The sequence below is a fragment of the Thunnus maccoyii genome, chromosome 21, assembly GCF_910596095.1.
Source record: "Thunnus maccoyii chromosome 21, fThuMac1.1, whole genome shotgun sequence".
NCBI lineage: Eukaryota > Metazoa > Chordata > Actinopteri > Scombriformes > Scombridae > Thunnus > Thunnus maccoyii.
The window spans coordinates 26,903,508-26,924,130 of NC_056553.1; the positions used below are offsets into that span (position 1 = coordinate 26,903,508).

The 20,623-nt window shown below is 39.8% G+C and overlaps 1 protein-coding gene across 1 annotated transcript; it reads right to left on the reverse strand.

Annotated features, from left to right (window-relative positions):
- Nucleotides 1-282: 282 nt before the first annotated feature.
- On the reverse strand, nucleotides 283-1,212 carry neurod6a (neuronal differentiation 6a). The gene has a single exon (XM_042400204.1). It carries the CDS (start codon nucleotides 1,210-1,212, stop codon nucleotides 283-285), a length of 930 nt encoding a protein of 309 aa, XP_042256138.1.
- Nucleotides 1,213-20,623: the final 19,411 nt, after the last annotated feature.

Sequence of the window (20,623 nt, forward strand, 5' to 3'; positions counted from 1 at the left end):
GTAAAAAAAAAAAAAAAAAGCTATAATAAATAACCAACCAAATCAAAACAAAAAATCCTATGTTTGTGCATGTGTGTGCCACACCATGTGTTGTATGTGTTGTCCTTCAGGACCACAGTATTCCTCAACTTAACACGCATGGTTCCCAAGTGATTACCATTCAATTAATATGAATTAATAATTGTTCATTAGATGATTTGCAGCCAAGCACCCCGCCAAAATGTACATCCTAAATATTTTTTTTTTCAACTGGGTGATAGGATTTCTTTTTAATCTGGTTCATTAATTACGGAAAGGCTTGTTTAATTCCTCCTGCACGTGATAAAACTGGCCCCGGAGATGGATGTCATACGGGCCGATGTCTGTGGAGGAGCTCTGGCTGATAGAGCAGCAGCGGAGACCATAGTGACAGCTCCGATAGTCCACCGGTTCCTCGTGTTTCAGGGAAAAAATGCCATTGAAGTTGATGGGAGGGCTGAGGGTCCCTGCATCCAGAGGGCTGGAGCAGTCTGGAGAAGGGCTGTCGTACAGAGTGTCGTAGGGGCTGCAGAAGGAGCTGAAAGGACGCAGGGGCCTGCTGCTGTCCACCGAGCTGGAGCCCACTCCCTCAGCTCTGTGGTGGTGATAGGCTGGGTAGAGGGACAATGCCTCCCCACCAGACTCTGAGATGAAGCTGTGGGTGTTGAGCTGCAAACAACCGGCCACCAGATTAGTGGTGGGCTGGGAGAGACCCTTGCACAGAGTCTGGGCGAAAGTGAGCAGGTCCGGCCTTTTCCCAGTGCTCAGGATCTCACCAAGGGCCCAGATGTAATTCTTGGCCAAACGGAGCGTCTCTATTTTAGACAGCTTCTGCGTCTTGGAGTAGCATGGAACCACTTTCCTCAGGCTGTCCAGTGCGTTGTTCAGACCGTGCATCCGGTTCCTTTCCCGCGCATTGGCCTCAATGCGCCGCAGCCGAACCCGGTCCTGCCGGGCCTGGCTCAGCTTCTTTTTACGAGAACCCCTTCTTCTCAGATCGCCTTCCTCCTCCTCCTGTTCCTCCTCCTCTGCACCATGCCTCTCTTCATCCTCTCTCCCGGACTTAAGCGTGTCCTGCAAGGCTCTGCCAGGATCTGGCTTCACTGATTTTATTATTTGGTTGGTGGCCCAGCTGGTCCTGAAAGGACTGCTGGTCTGGTTAGAGGACGGCTCGTCAAATGGCAAAGTCAACATGTCATCCTGCAGCATGTGTGTGTGTGTGGTGGTGGTGGTGGGGGGGGGGGGAAAAGAATATTAAATATATAAAATGCTGTAGGAGAGGACAGGCATGAGATTAGACAAAACTTTATTGATCCTGCAGAGGAAAAACTGACCTATAATGTTTTGAATAAGTAAAAAAAATAAGATGAAATAAGCAAATAATCATCTCAAGAGCTTATCTACTATCAAATACCTATCTTTAACAAAATGGTCAATTTTCACTATAGAAGGCTATTAGTTGAAGTCAAAGTAGTCTGTATACATAACACTACATAGCATTACATGAGATAAAACAACATTCACTCTAGGGAAAATCTGGGATATCACATAAATCCATATAACAGGAAAACATAGTTAAGGTAAAATAAGTAATAAGTAAGTAGAATAAATAATAATAATAACTATCATACAGCTGGACTGACCATTAGCAGCCCCCGTCAGACTGTTCAACAATAGCCTATTATTATTATTCAGTTAAACACTTCAACCTCATGCAAAATCACAGAAATCATCATCTATTTTAATGTAAATGTCCTCTGTCAGTGGATTGTATGATGAGCTTCTCACCCAGTTTTGGTGTTAAATTCCAGAGAGCATCTTCCTGACACTCAGACAGGCTTCCAGTAGCAAATATCAGTCCTCCTCCTCCTCCCTCCTTCCCTCTCCTCTCCTCTGTTTCTCTTCTTCTTCCAGCAGTAAAGACATTGATGCCATCTGCTGCTGACGTCACCGAGCAGGGGGCCAGGGATGCTCTCTCTCAGTGGATCTATGTCTCTCATCCTATCTCTCCCCAGCTATTCATCTCTCTTTCTCTCCCTCTCTCTCTTTCTATCGGTATCTCTCTCCCCATGCCTCTTTTCCAGTCCTCCCAGTCTGGCTACTGTGGATGCAGTGCCAGTCTCTTCCCTGGTGACTGATTTGAGTTTCTAGATGAAAGTCTGAGCAGTGCAGCTCATATAGTCACATGATCTTGTAAAGATGATACTGGTTTGCTCACACCAAATTACTCTCATTTCCTCAGCTCACTGTGCTGTTAACATGCATGAGAATGTACAGGAATCAAGGTTTCTTCTATACCACACAGAGGTCAGGCCCAGTATATACTGTGTATATAATAATACTTTGTGCTACATTGCATAAAATCCATAACTCTTACTGTACATGCAGAGTTAGCAAAATAAAAGCAACTCCTATGGAGTTCTTGCAATTAAAAAGACAATACATCATACACCTCCTCACATCACCACTAAGGGGTCTGTTGACTTAGGTAGATACATAAAAAATGTGTTTATACAGATACTGTGTGCAAATATATTTTGTAGGTTGAAGATAGCTAGCTAATTATGTAGCTATGACACCCCCTTTCATGAAGGCCACTATGACAACCATGTTTACACTGTGACCAAGGGCCTTGTTTCCCAAGAGTTTCACCTCCCAGGTAGACCTTCCTCTCAGGTTATGTACAAACCCCACATTCTTGACTAGTCTTGGCAGTGCTAAACCCCATCCCCAGGGTCCTAATATTGAAACATATGCTTCAAACGAAGTTGCATCCTCTAACCGCTTCTTAAACTACCTGACCATCATCAGAATGGACACCAGAAAGAGAATTCATGGAGAGAGAGTGAGGAGGCAGCATGATGCAGCCAAGAAGAGGCTTTGACAGCAGGCTTTCGAGTTGCACTGTGACATTTGTGGGGTTTCAATCAGTCAGTCAGTTTACTTATTGCTGGTGCTGGCAGGAAATGGCAGTGTGGAAAAGCGGTGAGGAGACTGTCCATTCTTGTCTGATAACTTATCAGACAAAGATGTTATCAGACATAAAGTTTAAAATCAGTGATAAAACTTTTATGGACCAGTAGACTGGTGCCAGTTTGCAGACCATTGCAGCAGCCCACAGTCATGTCTAGATTAATCATGTTAAATGCGTTAAGATAGATGAGATAATGGTTGATAATTTAACATTTTTTTGAGAGTCCACAAACTCAACATTTTGGGTTTTTTTTCAGAGGATGTCAGGTCTCTTTTAGAGCAGCTAAGCCCCTGCTGGCTGCCCCTTAATTTGAACACTGCTCTTACCCCACCTTTGAACACGGCATTTCAGAACAGGTAGAAACAATTTTTCCTTAAGATATGGTTGAACGACACTGTGCCATTGCGTGAAGCCTACTCAGGCCTTACTATACAACCTAAAACATGTCAGTGGATGGTGTGTCATCAGAGACCACAGTTCAAGTCCTGCAAGTTTAGGCTAAAACATGGTTAAGCAAAGATGATGGTTTTGTTTGTTGGTGGATGGAGGTTGCTCAGCTGTCATGGAGATGGATCTGTTCACATTCAAGAAGCCGGTATAAGTTCAGGGGAAGCATTAGGATTTGACTTCTGTGTCCTTAAGATTTCTTAAGCAGACCTTGAGTTGGATTATTTTGTTGTTGTTGTTGTTTATTTGTTAACTAATATTTTCAAAGTTAAGAATAAACTTTGATGCTTACCAGTGTGTTGTTTGTTCTGTTAGTTTTGTATTTTAGGGTGTGATGAACATTACAGCCTTTATGAGGTGCTGATAGGGCCTTTCACTTTTAGTCTAAGGCTAAATGTTTTTTTTATATCCAGCTGAATAGTGGCACGTGCTAAAACACACAAAAAACGGAATATTTACTCTGCAAATTTTGGATTTGCGGCTTCATCTCAGCTGGCACTGTTCCAGATTGTCTTTCATCCATTTTCCTCTCTTAGAGCTCTCTACTTTTTTAAAATTTCAAACTGAAATAATACATTTTACAATTGAAATTAGTGCTTCAGAAAAGCCTTCTCTTACTCTTTTTTGATTGCCACATCTGTCTTATTTTAAGGCATATTCAAAACAGCTTTCCAGCCAGATACTATAGTTCTACTGATAGAATGGCTGTTCTTAAAGTTGTCTTAAATTGAAATCACTTAAGTTGTACTTAATATATTGAACGTTGCACTTGAGGCATGCTTAAATACACTGAATGTCTACCTCCTGTATTTTTGTGTACTTATGCCTGACAAAATAATACATTAGTATTAAATCTTCAGAAGTATTGTTTTGCAACTGTTCAAAGTATACTGACATTTAACTTCTAGTATATTACCAGTATATTCTGAAACAGTAAACATCTGCTTGGAATATACTGTCTTAAACTGTATATGAAGGTATATTTCCTGAGAGCATTTTAGCATACTTCCATGACCTGAAAATAACTGCTCTTACTTTCTGTTAATTTGAAATCACTTGCTGCACATGAATTTGCATCCTGTGTAGAATTGTATGAATTGTGGTGAAAACATTTCCACACATCATATAACTTAAAATAATTAATAAAATAAAATGTTAGTACAAATTGTATTGTATTGGGATTGTTACACCAAGTCCTATGAGCTCAACTGATCTGCCAGATAAAACCAGTGACTGCTGTGAAAGTGCAGCTGACAACTCGGAAAAGACCATGTGACAGCTTGGAAAGACGGCAGAAAGGAGGGAAATACCCCAACAAGGCTGTCATGGGCTAGCTACCATGATGGCGGGCACCATCACCTGCTAGTGAATAGAAGTCAGCCCCTTAACAGCTATGAAAAGTCCAAGAAGGAAAATATCCTCTGAGCCATCAAAAGTGGGGGCAGAAGATGGCTCATTGGCTGACGCAACAGTAACAGACACAGGAACAGAAATGACAATGAATTATGTAATTGGCACAGAAACAACAGCTGCTGGACATGAGCTCTGACATGAAGCTATCACTGGTCCAAGGTAACATCACTCCATGGCCTAAGAATAGACCAAAGCAGAATAAAATGCCTGAAGCAGGTGAGACTGGGACCTCGCATCGACCAATATCTCCTGAGAGAAGGGTTAATTCAGTCAAGAGAAGCTCAGCAGCAGGACACATCCCACAGTCCGCTGAGTGTCAATATCCCAGTTGTAGACGAAGGTGAATCATCCACAACATCTGAGAACCTGGAACCAAGACAGACACAACATGTGATAGAAAAGAAGATCCAAGGATACAGGCCACATGTGAAGTGGCCAAAGTCCTGCAGCAAAAAAGACTGGGAAGTGTTTACCCCACCCCCATTCAAGGAATGATAGCAAATTATAATATGGGATTGTAAAACCAAGTCCTAAGAGCTCATCTATAATGCAAAACAATGAAGTATGGACATTTTAAAACTACAGAACAGCTGTTCTGTTATTCTACATTCTATAAAAATATATATTGCTCTTTTTTACCTGTCACATAATTGTAAACACAGGACTTCTGTCCTTGTCAGGATCTTGTGGGAATGATGACTTGATTGTTCCAGGGATCTCATTGGTCAGTGGTCAGGCTGTTGGCAAGTTTTGATCCAATCCTCTAAAGATACCAGAAAACCTGAGTTAAGCTCAAAGATAGCTGGCTAATGTTGGGTACCACTGAGCTGGTGGGATCACAAGCATTGACTGCAGAGGCCGCGATCAGCTCCAGCAGTCGCGTCAGAGCTGGAATGCAACGTAAATGCACCCAGTGGGATCAAGCTGTAACCCACTGATCTTGCTTAATGGCACAGGCCCCAGGAGATCGTTTGTTTTGAAGGTGAAGGGTGCTGCATAAAATGAATATCGAATTACAACCGCCCAGTCTGATGTGTGTAGAGGTGTGTGTGGTTATTTTGTAGCAGCTTGGTATCATTTTCATGTGATTTAATCAAATAGCAGATTCCTGTGCGCAATGGCACTATGCTCTGGCACTGCCTTCAGATGGCTGCAGGGATCTAAGTCCTCCAAATTAAATGACTAAATAGGCTGTTTGACCACGTGATCAGAACCAGAATGACACATTGGAGCGCTTTCTTATCTGGCACCTCTATTGGCCGTAAGTGGCAAGACAACAAGACAACAATGCTGTGGCTAAGGTCTGGTTAGGTTTAGGCACAAAAACCACTTGGTTAGGGTTAGGGAAAGATCATGGTTTGGGTTAAAATGATCACTTTGTTAAGATTGGAGAAACATGAGCTGTGGGTATAAGTTACTACTTTCTTATATAGTTAAGGTTAGGAGATGATCAATTGGAAAAACAGGAAATGAACAGCAGTCTACTGTGGCAAAGTCCACAGTTGGGTTAATGCCTCCATCCACCCCTCATGCTCTGAGTGAAGAAAATTGTTAAAGAGGCCATATTATACCCCTTTTCCACAAGTTCCCTGAGGTCTTAATAAAATGTATCTGACATGCTTTGGTTAAAATACCACAAGGATCCAGCACCACAGCAGCCTTCTAGTCTAAACAGCTCTGTTCAGAATGGCTGGTTTGACTGTAAATAAACATAGATTTAAAGGATGCCAAAATAACTACATCATGACGTTGATTTGTAAAAAGCCTGAATACATCCTTTGTCAGGTCTGTCTGCAAGACAAAAAGCAACAACTTTTGAAATGCTTGTTTTTTGAATGAAGTTCAGATCGATCAGAGCTATGCTAACATTGTAGCTGCTCCATCCACACTCAAAATAATGTAATCTAAAGGCATAAATACAGCAGCGACATTATTATTTATACACATAGATATCTACATACTGTATAACTAAAATTATATAAACTCACTGGCATTTAAGATGTTTATTATTGATGACAGCAGCTGAGGTGGTGTGTGACTCCGCTGTTAATTTAGTTCTGATAGATAGATTTAGAAGATAAATCCACTCAATCCCAAAAGTTTAAAAAACAAAGTCCTCCTGCTGGTAAAATGCTCTGGATCAGAGCAGAATTGGGTGTTTATTCCTCCAGAAGACAAGACAGCAGCAGCAGCAGCAGTGACAAAGTACTCTTATGCCTGGGCCACACAGCCTACCTCTACCTGAGCAGTGTGTGTGCATCGATGAACTGTTGCGTCTCACAGGTCTACGGTGTCCACACAGACAGCATTGCTGCTGCGGCACTGCTACTGCCAGCTCTATCTTTCTTCATAGAGTTTGACTTTGATAATGACCATCAATAATAGCATGTTTCCTATCATTTCATTATAAATTTCATTGATATTTAGTCTAGATAGTAAAAGGTTAAGTGGTGTGTGCTCAATTGTTAAAAATAAATAAATAATATGTGAGGTGAACTTGAACGGCATGGTGGGGTCTGGTTGGGGCTATTTCTGATTCAGCCACATATACACCTCACACAGGACAGGTTTTTTTATTGATTATACAAATTTTTCTGCCAGTTATACCCCCACTGTCACTGCTGCAAGTGAAGACGACCAAGTTCCCAAATGAGGCAAACACACTGTGACAAACAAACCTCCAAACTGTCAGGAGGGAATGTGACAATAAATAAGGAAAATAACAACACCAAATCTCCGTCTGGAAGCAGGTGAAACAACAGGCAGGAGCCCCGGTTTGAACTAATATCACAGAAAGTGACAGGACTCGAGAAAAGAAGCTCCATGTGTCACCGACTCTCTGTGCTGGAGTTCCCCACCAGGGAGGCTCCCTGCCCCAGTGTTCACCATGCAGGCTGACCCGCAGTGATGACACTTCATGTCTGTGACATATTCTACAGATATAGACATTGAAACTACGTGGCTCGCGTGAGCTGTGTGGCTGCTCTTATCTGTTAACATGGCCACCGAAATGAAGAGCAAGAGGTTCCGTGAAGCACACACACTGCTCACATAGGCTGTGTCCCAGGTGTTAGGCTCTGCTCTCTGAGCAGCTTTCTCCTGCAGAGCTGCCTGGGGCTCAGTAGCCGTCTGTTGGTAAGCAGTGGCTCTGTATGCCGGTCAAGCCTGGTGATACTCGTGAATTTTTCACCCTTAGCTTAGCTTAATTTAGCTTCACCCCATGTGATGTAAGAAGGGGCATTAAATCTGAATGGCTTGCTGAATCACAAGAGTACAGAGCAAGTCAGCCCACACCAAACTGACTGGATGTTCTTATTTCACAGTTTGTGCATTAATAGGCAAATCAGAGACCCAAATACATACACACAAGCACTGAAAAAGTGAATTTTTCATAGTATGGCCCCTTTAACTTGTACACACATCATCTGAACTGCACCACTGCTCCAGGTCATAATTTCTGTGGCCGCTTGATGGCATCTGTCACTCAAACTTAACTATAACTTAGTTAATGTCAGTTGCCCCAAAAAATAGTTACATTTTGGGCAACTGTCATTATGACCTGTTATGTATTCTTGGGAGGACAGTCTCAGCTGTCTATTAAAGGAAGGAATCTCTGTCTGTCTGTCTGTCTGTATGTCCTTCACATATCTCAAGAACCATTCATCTGATTGACTTCACACTTGGTGGGTGCATTGCTGGGGACCTAAGGAAGTACAATGTCGAATTTGCTGCAATTTGGACACGCAACACAATCAATATTAATAAACTTTGAATAAATAGCGATCAGCAAGCCACTCTGCTCTGCAGCAGCGAGGTCAGACTTCTGTGCTCTGCAACTGCATGTCATGAGCACAGATGATGGGAGGACATCTCCATTTGATAACATCAAAAGTTAGGCTTTGTTGTTGGCTTCATGACTTATTTTTAAAAAGACAAGAGATAATCAAAAATCTCTCTGCACACTTGTGTAGTTTTTGTGACAGGTGTGTTGGTGGAGTAGCCATGTACTAAGAAGAGGAAGGGACACCTGCACACTGTCTTCACTTGCTAAAAAAAAGACAAGAGACAGAAGTTAGAGACAAAAGACAAGAGAAAAAGAGTGAGAGAGAGGGTGCAGCAAGACAGCACTGGTGAGGAGAGTCAGCGGTGGAAAGCTTTCTCTGAGAGACAGAAAGCCTGTGAATTGCAGAAGTACAATGTTATTTTCTGATTTTTTATGTTGGTCATGTTATTTATGTAAAGCATAAATAAACAACCATCAAACACTCAACAAGTGATTTACTGTGGAGACAGACACTCTTAGTTTCTGTTCCACTTTCCTCCTCTGCATTTCTCCTTTTCATTCATTCATTACATCCAACAAATGCAGCAGTAAATACAAAGAACAACAGGACAAATCGGTGTTTTTTTCTTCTCATGTGTGAATGCTGTGTTTCAAGCACAGCAGCTGAGGACATGCACATGGGAGAGAAAGAGAAACACTACTAGACTACTTCTTCCTCCTACAATGTAAAACATTCAATGAAATAAGGAACATTTACAAGTTCAACTCTGTAATTTCAGATTTCAAAGAGCTTAATGACCTCTCAAAATTAAAAATAGGCCTACTCCTGGGAGAAGGAGACAGGGCATATCTTGCTGCCCAATATTTATCAAAGCTTTCTCTGCAACAGAATGCCCATGAATGAGATAAATGACTGACCAGTCAGTGGTCTGCAGTGTTTTCACATCAACCTTTTAGTATCAGCTCAGCTCGAGGAAAGTTTTTTCACATAGCATGCTCTAAAAAGTAGACAGCAGAAACAGAGCTTTTAATGAAGAATGGACAGAATCTTTGGCTACTTCCCATGAAGCCTGAAGGAGAGGCCTTTTATACAATCAACTGTGGACAACAGACATTACAATAACAACATTAATTTATGGATAAATGCAACTCACTTCACACTGCCTCACATCAATGAACCTCACACCTGTTTGTGGCTATCCTCCCCCCTGTCTATCGTGCACACTGCACTCAGAACCAAAATACCACACAGACGTGCAAACCAAGTTTCAAGGTCAGGAAAATACCAAACTGGCGTAGTGCTGATCACAGTGTTTGTTGTGCCAAACAGAGCCCATTAGGTTTCAACTAAAGCAAGCACCAAGTTTTGTCCTGAAAATGTTGATTTGTCACACTGGTGCAGGCATAATCTCCCCCATTTCATGCTAGGCTTTTAATGTAAAACTTCTGCAGGAATGTTAAATTTTGTTAACAGTATTTTTAAAGTTTGCAAAGCAGAAGTGATTGAAATTGAGTGAGACAGTTATCTCAGTTGAACAGAGCAACCGAGTGATAAGTATGCCATGACTCTATCTATTAGCAATGTATACAAGCATACAAACAATTTGTCTTGGGGTTTGCTCCCACAAACACAACATAAAAGAATAAAAATATGAAGTATAAGTAAGGTGAAATATGAGTAAGGTAATAATAATAAATGAATGAAATGAAATAAATAATTAAATGATAAACAAAGTAGTACTAAAATTAAAAAAAAAAAACAAATAAATAAAATGAACAATTTAAAACCAATTTAAAGAATGGAATAATAGTAGATTTGAAATGGGATATAAAACTTGAAGTGAAATATTGATTGTACACGGGAAATATGGACTGCGCTATGGACCAAAAAATGGTGATAAGTGCAAAAATTAAATGTAACATTTGCAATGAATAATTAAATTATATAACAGTGGAGGTTGAATACAATGTTTAATTAATGCTGTAGAAATGTTCATTATGTTGAACTTATCATGTGAGCCATTATAGTACAGATGATGGCCCTCCCTTCTTTCTGCTTATTGCCCAGCCTTTATCTGTTTGTGCTGGACAATTTATTTGAGATGTGAATGTCCAGTATCCAAAGAACATCTCTGGATGTATGCCATTAAATTGGAGACACAGCCATGACCAATAAACACACACATACTAGCTAACTATGCATAGACTCCAACCTGTAAAAATAACTTGTGTCAACACATCCACATACCACTTCATATCCATACGCACAGACCTGTAGTGCATGGAAGGACTTCAATCTACCATGTCCATCTACCATCTACCAAGAATCCACCTCCCTAGATGCCTCAGCTGGCATTGGTCTTTCTTTGTCTAGTGCACCACCATCTGATGAGTCAAACTCCTCATTTCAAACTAATCACTTCACTGTACTAATTGCAAATGCAAATATGCAAATTCATAGTAATTAATGACTCTGTTAATTAGTTATGGCTTTAAATCATTGTGTAGCAGATAGAAGACAACAAAGAGGAGGCGCCTTCCTGTTTTGACAAAAAAAAAAATTGAACACACACATATACATGTGGGCATACCCCAAAATAGCACAGGTACTCACATGCTTACATTGTGGGTGAAAAAAGCCCTAAACACTGCTGTGAAAGGAAAAGACATGGTAAGTGAAAGCTGGTGGGGGAGAAAGCAGCTCCCAGCCTGTTTTTAGCAGTCTTACACAGACTGACTTCATTATCACATTTCCTGTTCTTAAGACAAAGAGATGGGAGGCCATTCTGTAAATTAAGCCAATGGTTCTCACACCACATGGCTGGTCTCACACGCTCTGGTACTGGTGGGAGCAGAGGCAACTCAGTGTACCACAAGGCAATGGTAATTGATGAATCTGGAACTCTTTGTAGCTTATGAGCTAACAAGCAACTGTAATTCACCAAGGACCTGATGAATAAATGTAAATAATTAGGATGTGTCTGGCAATATATGCGGTTACCATTAGTGGTAACATTATGACAAAACGAAAAAAGAAAACCAAAGAATCTCACACACTATCCATCACTTGATCTCACTTCAATAACACGATGTTTCGGTCCTCAGACCTTCATCACGCAAAGGTCATATAGACAAACAGCACCATGCAAACAGCATCATCCATATTAAGGCTATTGGCTATTGTGTGATTGTTGAATCAAGGGTTAATCTTGTCTGACTTCACCATTTGTCATTTTCTCTATTGTCTTTCTGATCTTCTGCCAATTTTACTCTTTTTTTCTTATTGGTAACACTCAGCACTGGGCAATTAACTTCTTATTCTTTTTGTGTTTTATGGTGACTGGCGAACAATTAAGTGACACACTACTGCCACCCACTGCTACGGACTGTTTGTCTTTGCTTTCCCCTCAGAGTCCTTGTTTACTCCTGGTTGTTTGCGATGGTATTTTCAGCCAGCACAGCTAGATGTGGTCATACCCGATGACTTCAGAAAAACAGGCTGCAGTGGCAAAAGTTTGAAGCTAGAATGAGTGTGGCATTTTTATTCCTTAGAAGACTTTTGTTTTTTATGACAATGTACCTTTTGCATATTTAAAAGTCACATAGTTTTGCCTTAAATTCCAAGATTATTGTCAACAACCATCTAAACAGTCCTCTAGATGTTCACTGAAGAAATATTAACTTCTCTCTAGCGAGACCCGGACAGTGAACAGTATTTCAGAGAACAGGTGAATCTAGCTTCTGAATGATCAGTGGAGAACACAGGTAGCTGTGGTAATGCTAGGTGAGCAGGAACATGTGTGGTAGTGGGTATTTGACAGACTGAATATTGACTAGAAGGGAGGGGCTTCAGAGCCATTGATTGGAGTCAGATTAGGATATGGCTGACGTGGACCCCAGCTGCTGGGCTGAGGAACACATTCAGTCATGTACTATCAAACTCCTGCTCAGAGGCCAGTCTCATTGTCTAAATTAGAATACCTCCCACCTAACCCAGCCATCATATAAATGGGAGGCACAGTGGGAAATATTACTTTGGGACGATTCTTGCTATATTGATTCAGATGTAAAAACTGCTCAATCAGCACCAACCCCCACCATGTTGAAAACAATTAGTTTGCAAAGAGCAGAAATGCAATCACGCACTCACCCACGCACGCACACACACACACACACACACACACACACACACACACACACACACACTACATGCTTTGCTATTCTTGTTTTTATGTCTTTGCATAAAGCACTTTGTAAACTTGGATTTTGAGTGCTATATAAATAAAGCATTATTATCAAATACACACATAATGACATAATGACATGTTTTATCTTCATCTTGCAGGAGATTGATTATTCTTTGGTCTTATTAAAAGTCTTGTTTTCTAATAGAGTGGCTTAATGATCCATGTCACACTGAGGAGCTTGTGGGTAGGGCAGATCTCAGCATGGCAGTTTCATGGCTTGCTGCTGTTTTTAATGGCAGGTGAGAAGCCTGCTTGCACACACAGAGTGAAGAGGACTGCTGATGCTGCAAAGATCTGCCTGCTATGACAGGCCAGCTGGAGAAGATGTGTACAGTAGATGATGACAGTCTTTCAGTAAACATGTTGACACTGTGTATATCAGTGTCTATATATCAGTTGTTGTCTTTACTGTCATTTGCTCGGAGAAACTGTGACATTTCTGGTCTTCAACAGCCTGCATAGAGGTTATGTAATTTTCTAGTTCTCTGACTCATCTCATTTAAGATCGTTGTTGTGATATTGGCTAGATTGCACAACAAGGCTAGGGTTGGGATAGGGTGGTAACAGGTATAACTGAAAAAATGAGCTGCCGCATTAACTGTATTATCTTACATTGAGTACTTTTTAGGTCAACTTTGCACAGACTTTGCATGACCAAATTTGCCTGTATGGTACATCTGATGCACTTGTATTAAATAATTCCTCACACTATGTCTGTTATAGGCTACCAGTTGGATGTCACTGAAAACGCCCTGTCTTGTGAAATAATGTTTCTATACTTGAAAATGGTTTTGCTTAACACATTTTGAAGCAAACATAATTGCAACTGGGATTATGTTTTTGTACATTCCAGGGAGTGCTATGTTCATATAGCACATGAAAGACATTGGGAGATAGTAGTAGTAGGTAAAACACCACCCTGAACTTTAACCAAGGGTTTTGAGTCACCTAAACATTACTATAAAATATTATTCATGGTTTAGTTCCCCTCAGCAGATATTGTAGGAAAATAAATAAATATGATAAATATGATACAGGGTGCAAATTCAAGGTTCTTACCCTATTATGGTGGTGAAAACATATTCTGGGTGGCATTACATTTGCTGTTTGTAGTATTTTTGTAGTCCAGTGGAAACCGCTGTTGGGCCTTGGCTACAAGTTTGGCTATCAGCAATAATTTATGATTATCAAGATAATTATTAATTATTAAAATCAATAAAATTATTAATAAGAATTAATAATAATGGGGCACCACCCTGGAGTCAGGGAAAAAGCCAATTCAGTCTCAAACTGTACTAATCTATCAATTTGGAACTTTGCTCAACAATTAACTTAATAACTATAAACAAAATTACCATATCAATAACGAGTTATGGTTGAAGGTTGATGGTTGTTTCGTGGCTCCTGTATTTGTTAAATCAGCCAGCAGACTTGTGTGGTAGCTGCTGGCACTAGAAAACGTAGTTCCTGAGTCTTAAGCAGGCTCTCGCATCCTCTGCCGTAAAGAAAAAGAGTTCTGTGTGTGTCTGCTGTGAGCAGGCCACACAAGAAAGCAGAGAGCTGCTCCAGTAGCAGCCGTGAGGAGAAAAAGCAAGGAGCTGCTCCTGCCGCAGCTGGAGGAGAAAAGAGAGAGAGGAGGAGGAGGTTCTCTGGTTTTGTTAACCTGGATCCATGGGTGGAGCTTCACGCCTTAGGTGTGAACAACCAAGGGCTCAGGTTTCTTAGTCTTGAAACATGTGGTCCACTAGTGAGTCCCAATACTGCTTACAGTGATCATGGTTACAGTGATCAACTGATGGATCAAAAAGCTTGGGACAGAATCATTCGTATACAAATGCTGTTTAAATAATTCGCTTGCAGTAATCAAGTAGTCCACTTACAGTGTTCATTTTGGGTCTTTTCATACATGAAAACATATGGAAAAAAGCATTTTAAACTACAGTAATTCTATTTTCTTTTACCTTACTCCCATAGTACACGTATGATGTGTATTTAGTGGCTTTCTAAAACTATTTACACATCTTAAACTATCTACACTGAAATAAAGTTTAATACTATAGTGAAAGGAAATAAAGTTAAACAACACTTACGTGATTAGATTACTTTCAGAAACATATTTAAATATAAGTTCAATGTGACTATTGTTTAACAATAAAAGAAAACTTGAAACTGAAATCCTTCAAACATTATATCTAACATTCCTATTACTTCAGAAACTTAATTATTTTAATACAACTACTTGTCTCATTTAACTATTAAAATATGATTGTCTATGACGTTAATAGATCACAAGTTAAACACTTGGGTGATTTTAAAACACAAATACATGGTTTTCAAACATTCATCAACTCTTAACATAAGGGAGTTTAACTCTTGTCAAAAGAGGGCAGTATTGTCACCTGTAGTATAAAGTTAATAAAATCAAAGTCCCATATCTCTTTAGTATACAGTCACAATGTATACACTATACACTATGAAAGTTACACCATTCTTCTTGTATTTACACGACAAATACCATGATATAAGTTGCATAATGATTAGACATTTAATTTACATGAATTTCAGGTTTGGCTCAGATTTGCAGGGAGGATTCACAAAGTCCTCAGGAATGTGGGTTAGAGTTTATGGCTTTGGTGATAAGAGTCTGTGCTCCATCTAAGGTGGGAGTTGTTTTTCTCTGAAATGTGGGGGATCCTTAAATGCATCATAACAGAGAGACTCCAAACAGTTCCTAGTACAAGTGCTTTTTCATGTGACAACAATGTGACTCTGAGTGAGTGATTCTTTTAATCTTTCAGTCAAGTGTGTGTTATTTTCATAGTGAAGTCAATAGAAAGCAATGACATGCTGGCAGGAAGGAAATTCTGAAATCTAAAAACAAAATGGTAAGTTCTAGAAAATGGCTGGCAGTGCAGATGCAGTTAAAGAGCTTTACTACGCGAAACCATTGGTATTGTCCTAATTTCTAACCTAATCCTAAAAGTAACCTTAACCCTAAGCCCAAGTCTAAACCATAAAATAGCCTCTTGAAGAAATGAGAACTAGCTAAAATATGTTCTCTGTGCAAAAACATCCACAGGAAGGTCTAAAACTAAAGCTGGTTTCCATGCAGATTGAAATACACTGACACTCACACAGCCTTTTACATTCATACCGGCTAACAGATGAAGTCCCACCAGGCTAACTTGTGTTACACTTGCCTCCTTAAAGCAGTATCATTTCTCATAGACTTTGGTTGTATTGGCCTGTGTGGAAAGTGGAATTATTGCTGTGGAAAGCTGAATTATTGCTGTACTTTGAATTTAAAATGATATTTTAACACTTATTTTAGCAATAATTGCTAATTATTGTATTTATTCAACAAACATCAACATCTTTTTTTCAATCAAAAACCAACAAAAATGTCCAGTTTTGTATTTGTTGTTCTTTTCTCTGATTGGTTAGCCATTGGCTATCTTCCTGTTCCACAGATGATCCAAAAGGCCCATCTGGCAGCCTGCTCAGGGTGCTGATTAGTCATGGACTTGGCCCCCTGCACCCTGCCCACTCTCCTACAGACTCCCATGGGTGCCTGTACATGCCACCCACATACAAGCTGTGCACAAGGCAGCCTCCTCAGAGAAGCCTTTGGCCCCAATCTGGAACAACGTGCCGCAGGGATAAAGTTCAGCATCTGAATTCATTCAAAGACTTTCAGTCCTTCACCAAGTCAGAGTATCAGCTGGTAGAGTCTGAGTGCTAGCATGCATGCACAACTGTGCCGACATGGAACACCATTTTCTGTCTGTTCATTTACATGTTCTATAAGCAGGGCTCCTATAGGACGTAAAGGAGGTATAGAAAAATTATTTGGTAATTTCAAGGTCATGAAAAGTTTAGAAATACCACAATAGTTCACCACCCACGCAGTGCTGGGCACTACAATATCACACAGATGGGCAAAGCAATTTTCAAGGTCAGGAAAATACCAAACTGCTTGTGCTGGCCATTGCACTATCACGAAAAACAGGGCCCAATGTTGTAGTTGGTGGTCAAATTATTTAAACTAGTCTGAACTGGCATCCATAACACTCATGGTCCTCTGTGTTCTGATTATGATTGGATTTAAAGGTCCATCATCTTAGAATAGGCTACATTTTTGCTATGAATGTAATACATGGCTTAGATGCTACCACTTTATTAGCTTAACACCTGAAAGTGGGGTGGACAAAAGACTTGTTGTCCCCCCTATTCCTGCACTAGTGCTCATGATGTGTCCCTGTAAATAAATCAGCCAGTGGCTTCAGTAACAGTTCTGCCTCCAAGTAACATTGGCTGATAACTGTCAAACTGTAATGTATTGTATTATAATTTTTGGTCACTGTCATGTCCACAAGCTTTCAAAAGCTTTTTTGTAAATCCATAATTCATAATACCCACTTTGGCCCCTATAAAAGAAGGTACAGCCCTGCACCAAACATGCACAGCCATATTCAGTCACAGTGAGTCAAAGTTTTACTCAAGTCAGTAATGAAAGTAACTCCTGAATGTTGAACTGTCTTCAGAGGTTTTGCAGCATTATAACAACATCATGCTACTTATGCCTTTAGGATTGAGAGACAACTGAATAATGCAATATTATTTCTATAAACACAATTCCAAACATTATTTCCTTTAGATAATCAAATCAATACAGTCTTCAAACTTTTGCCACAATCTCTTTGGACTTAATTCACATCTTCTAGTAATCACAAAGCTCACTGACTTTTAAGAGCAAGATCACCATGGTAACCTATGCTGCATAGCTAAGCTGCTGTGGAGCAGCTGAACTTCAGAGGATCAGATCAAATCAGGTCAACAGCCCCCCTACTGATCAATCAGATCACTGGAAAAAATTGAGTCATCATTCCTAAAGGGACCTGACATGGACAGAAACATTGCATTTAAAATAAAGTGACAAGTAACAAAAAGCAATATGTATTGTATGTATTTAGATTAATAGAGTCACTTTGCTGTTCCAGGCTTTCCATATGTTTTAAAACAGGACAGATAGTTTACCATGCTAATAAAAACAATTATAACTGGATTTAAATTGTGATAGGGATCTTTTATTTCAACCCAGTCTCACATCAAAATGTGTAATAGCAAGGTTGGCAGTGCGAAACATATTATTTTCACAATAATTGTGAGATGCCCACATTTTTTTTTGGTCTATTCTTTCCTGTTAGACTGCATCCATGGCATGTGACTCTCAAGTTTCTGTCTGCAAAAACAAACAAAATGGCTATAAATAAGTATTTTAGTATTAGTATTTAGTATTTTCCTCACTGTCACTGTGCTCAGGTTTTCTTTTAATTATATCTTTAACATTTCTCAACACAAAAAACACTAAAGTGTCCTTGATAACTCAAAAATAAAATAAGTTAAAGTTAATGGGGTTATCAAACTGGACTACATTTCACATTCCCCTGTAAATTCTATTCTGTAAATAGATTTTAAAATTTCAATTTAACTTTAATATTACTAATATTACAATTTAATTTTATATTACTTTTATACATTTCATTATCATTATTACTTTCCTTTTGTCTATTTTTATTCTTCTTTGTTGCATCTTTTGGGAGCAAACACCAAGACACATTCTGTGTATGCTTTCATTGGCTAATAAAACAGATTCCAATTGAATAGGCTATGTCATGCTGACATAAAATCCAAAAAACAAGAATTAAAAAGATAAAAAAAATCTCCAGAGTTGTATAAATAGTAGCCTATATATAGCATTTGACAATCTGGGAATGAAAACAGGTTGTTCCTTTCAGCCATAACCCTAACCCTGACCCCTAACTCCTAACCTTCCAATATGAAAATGCCCTAACAGATATGCATAGTAAAATTCATGAAATGTAAAAGCTTTTTAAGCTACCATGTGAGACTAAAATTATTGTTCACATGGAATTTCTTACCAGATGGTTGCTCTTTAAATAGATCATGGCTACACTAATAGGTTTTTTTCATTGGCATTTTTGTCCTGCACTGATTTGCATTTCCATCACCAGTTTAAATGTGCCAAGTTGTGCTAACTCGCCACTGAGATGGACCATCTCTGGAGTCGGGCCAAAGCGTGCCGGACCTGCCTCCAAGCAGGTTGCGGTGATGTCTCACTGACTGTGGCCAACCCATGACAACCCCCCTTCTCCTCCTCAAACAAATGTGTCTTGCAAGACTCAACTCATGTCTGCTGAAGATCAGAGAGAATCTGTGGTTTGAAGCTTATAGGTTAAAGACATAGGTTTATGGTAAATGGACTGTACTTGTATAGCGCCTTTCTAGTCTTCCGACCACTCAAAGCGCTTTTTACACTACGAATCACATTCACACACATTCATACACTGAATGGGTACAGGGGCTACCATGCAAGGTCCCAACCTGCCCATCAGAGGAAGCTAAGCATTCACACACATTCATACACTGATGGCACAGCCATCAGGAGCAATTTGGGGTTAAGTGTCTTGCCCAAGGACACATCGGCATGTGGACTGGAGGAGCCGGGAACCGAACCGCCGCTCTTCCGAATAGCGGACGACCCGCTCTACCTCCTGAGCCACAGCCGCCCTTTAATAGGTTAAAGACACACCTTCAAGTGGGTAGCCCTGTTGTAATGGAGATGCAAATCCCTGCCATGCTGGGCTGACACACCGAGTCAAACCAAGTCAAGCAAAGCCAGTATATGTGTATGGAAAAGGCCTATGAAATCATTACATCTCTACACCAAAATCATTACATATTATTACCTCCACACAAATAAAGACAATAGCATTTACACACATACTGTAGGAGCCATTTTCACATGTAAATCTTTGTGTCATTTATGTTTACACCTCTGAACACCGGGGGCCTATACTATGAGGCAAGTTCAACATACCGGGGATATCTTTTCGTTAGGTGCCTTCTCCAAGCCTAACATTGGTGGTCCAGATAACCAATACTACAAAGCTGCTATCAGCTAGCTCAGTTACTTCAGGGTTTTCCTATACAGCTTCATGTGAAAGAGGCAGGGTTGTTAATTAAATGAGCAACATCTTCAGAACCATGAATGAAGTGCTTCATATGATATGAGATGAAACAGTGATACCAAGTACCTGCGAAATACTTCTGGTTTAGGGACAACAAACAGTCATATTCAACAAAGTGAAATATAAATGAGCCTGTAATCATATAATAGAATAAGAAGATGAAGAAACACTAGAAATAATTTCCAAATATTAAAAAAGGCTTAAAATACATGTAGGTATAGTTATATATAACTTAAGTATAAAGTGAGTATTTTTTGCTATTTAGTTGGATGATGAATGAACAATTCTGAATGTCACATAAAAAAAACTTAAAAGTAATGTAACTGTTTCTGCTATGAAGCAAAGAGTGGAAAAGTAGTTAACAAGTGATGAGGTCTAACTGACTCCAGAGCAGGTTAACTGTTCAGCATAAGTTACCATGGAGATGTACCCTGGTAAGAAGTGAACCACCGTTGTAACCCTGAAAATCCAGGGTTAAACCTGAAGTGATCTCGCTAACCCCAATCCTGCTTTGCCACACACATCCTTGCTATGGGATAACTGAGAGTTGGAGGTTAAATGTTAATTTGTGAGAGAGACTAATTCCTACCACTAGAAGACTTTGAAAAGACTTTTAAAAGACTAAAGTCTGACACCCTCTCACATCTAAAGATGATGTGTCACAAGTCACAGACAATAAGATTTTTCA

Excerpts from the sequence above, each read along its gene's own strand:
- neurod6a (XM_042400204.1), bottom strand. The coding sequence starts at position 1,212 with ATGTTGACTTTGCCATTTGACGAGCCGTCCTCTAACCAGACCAGCAGT.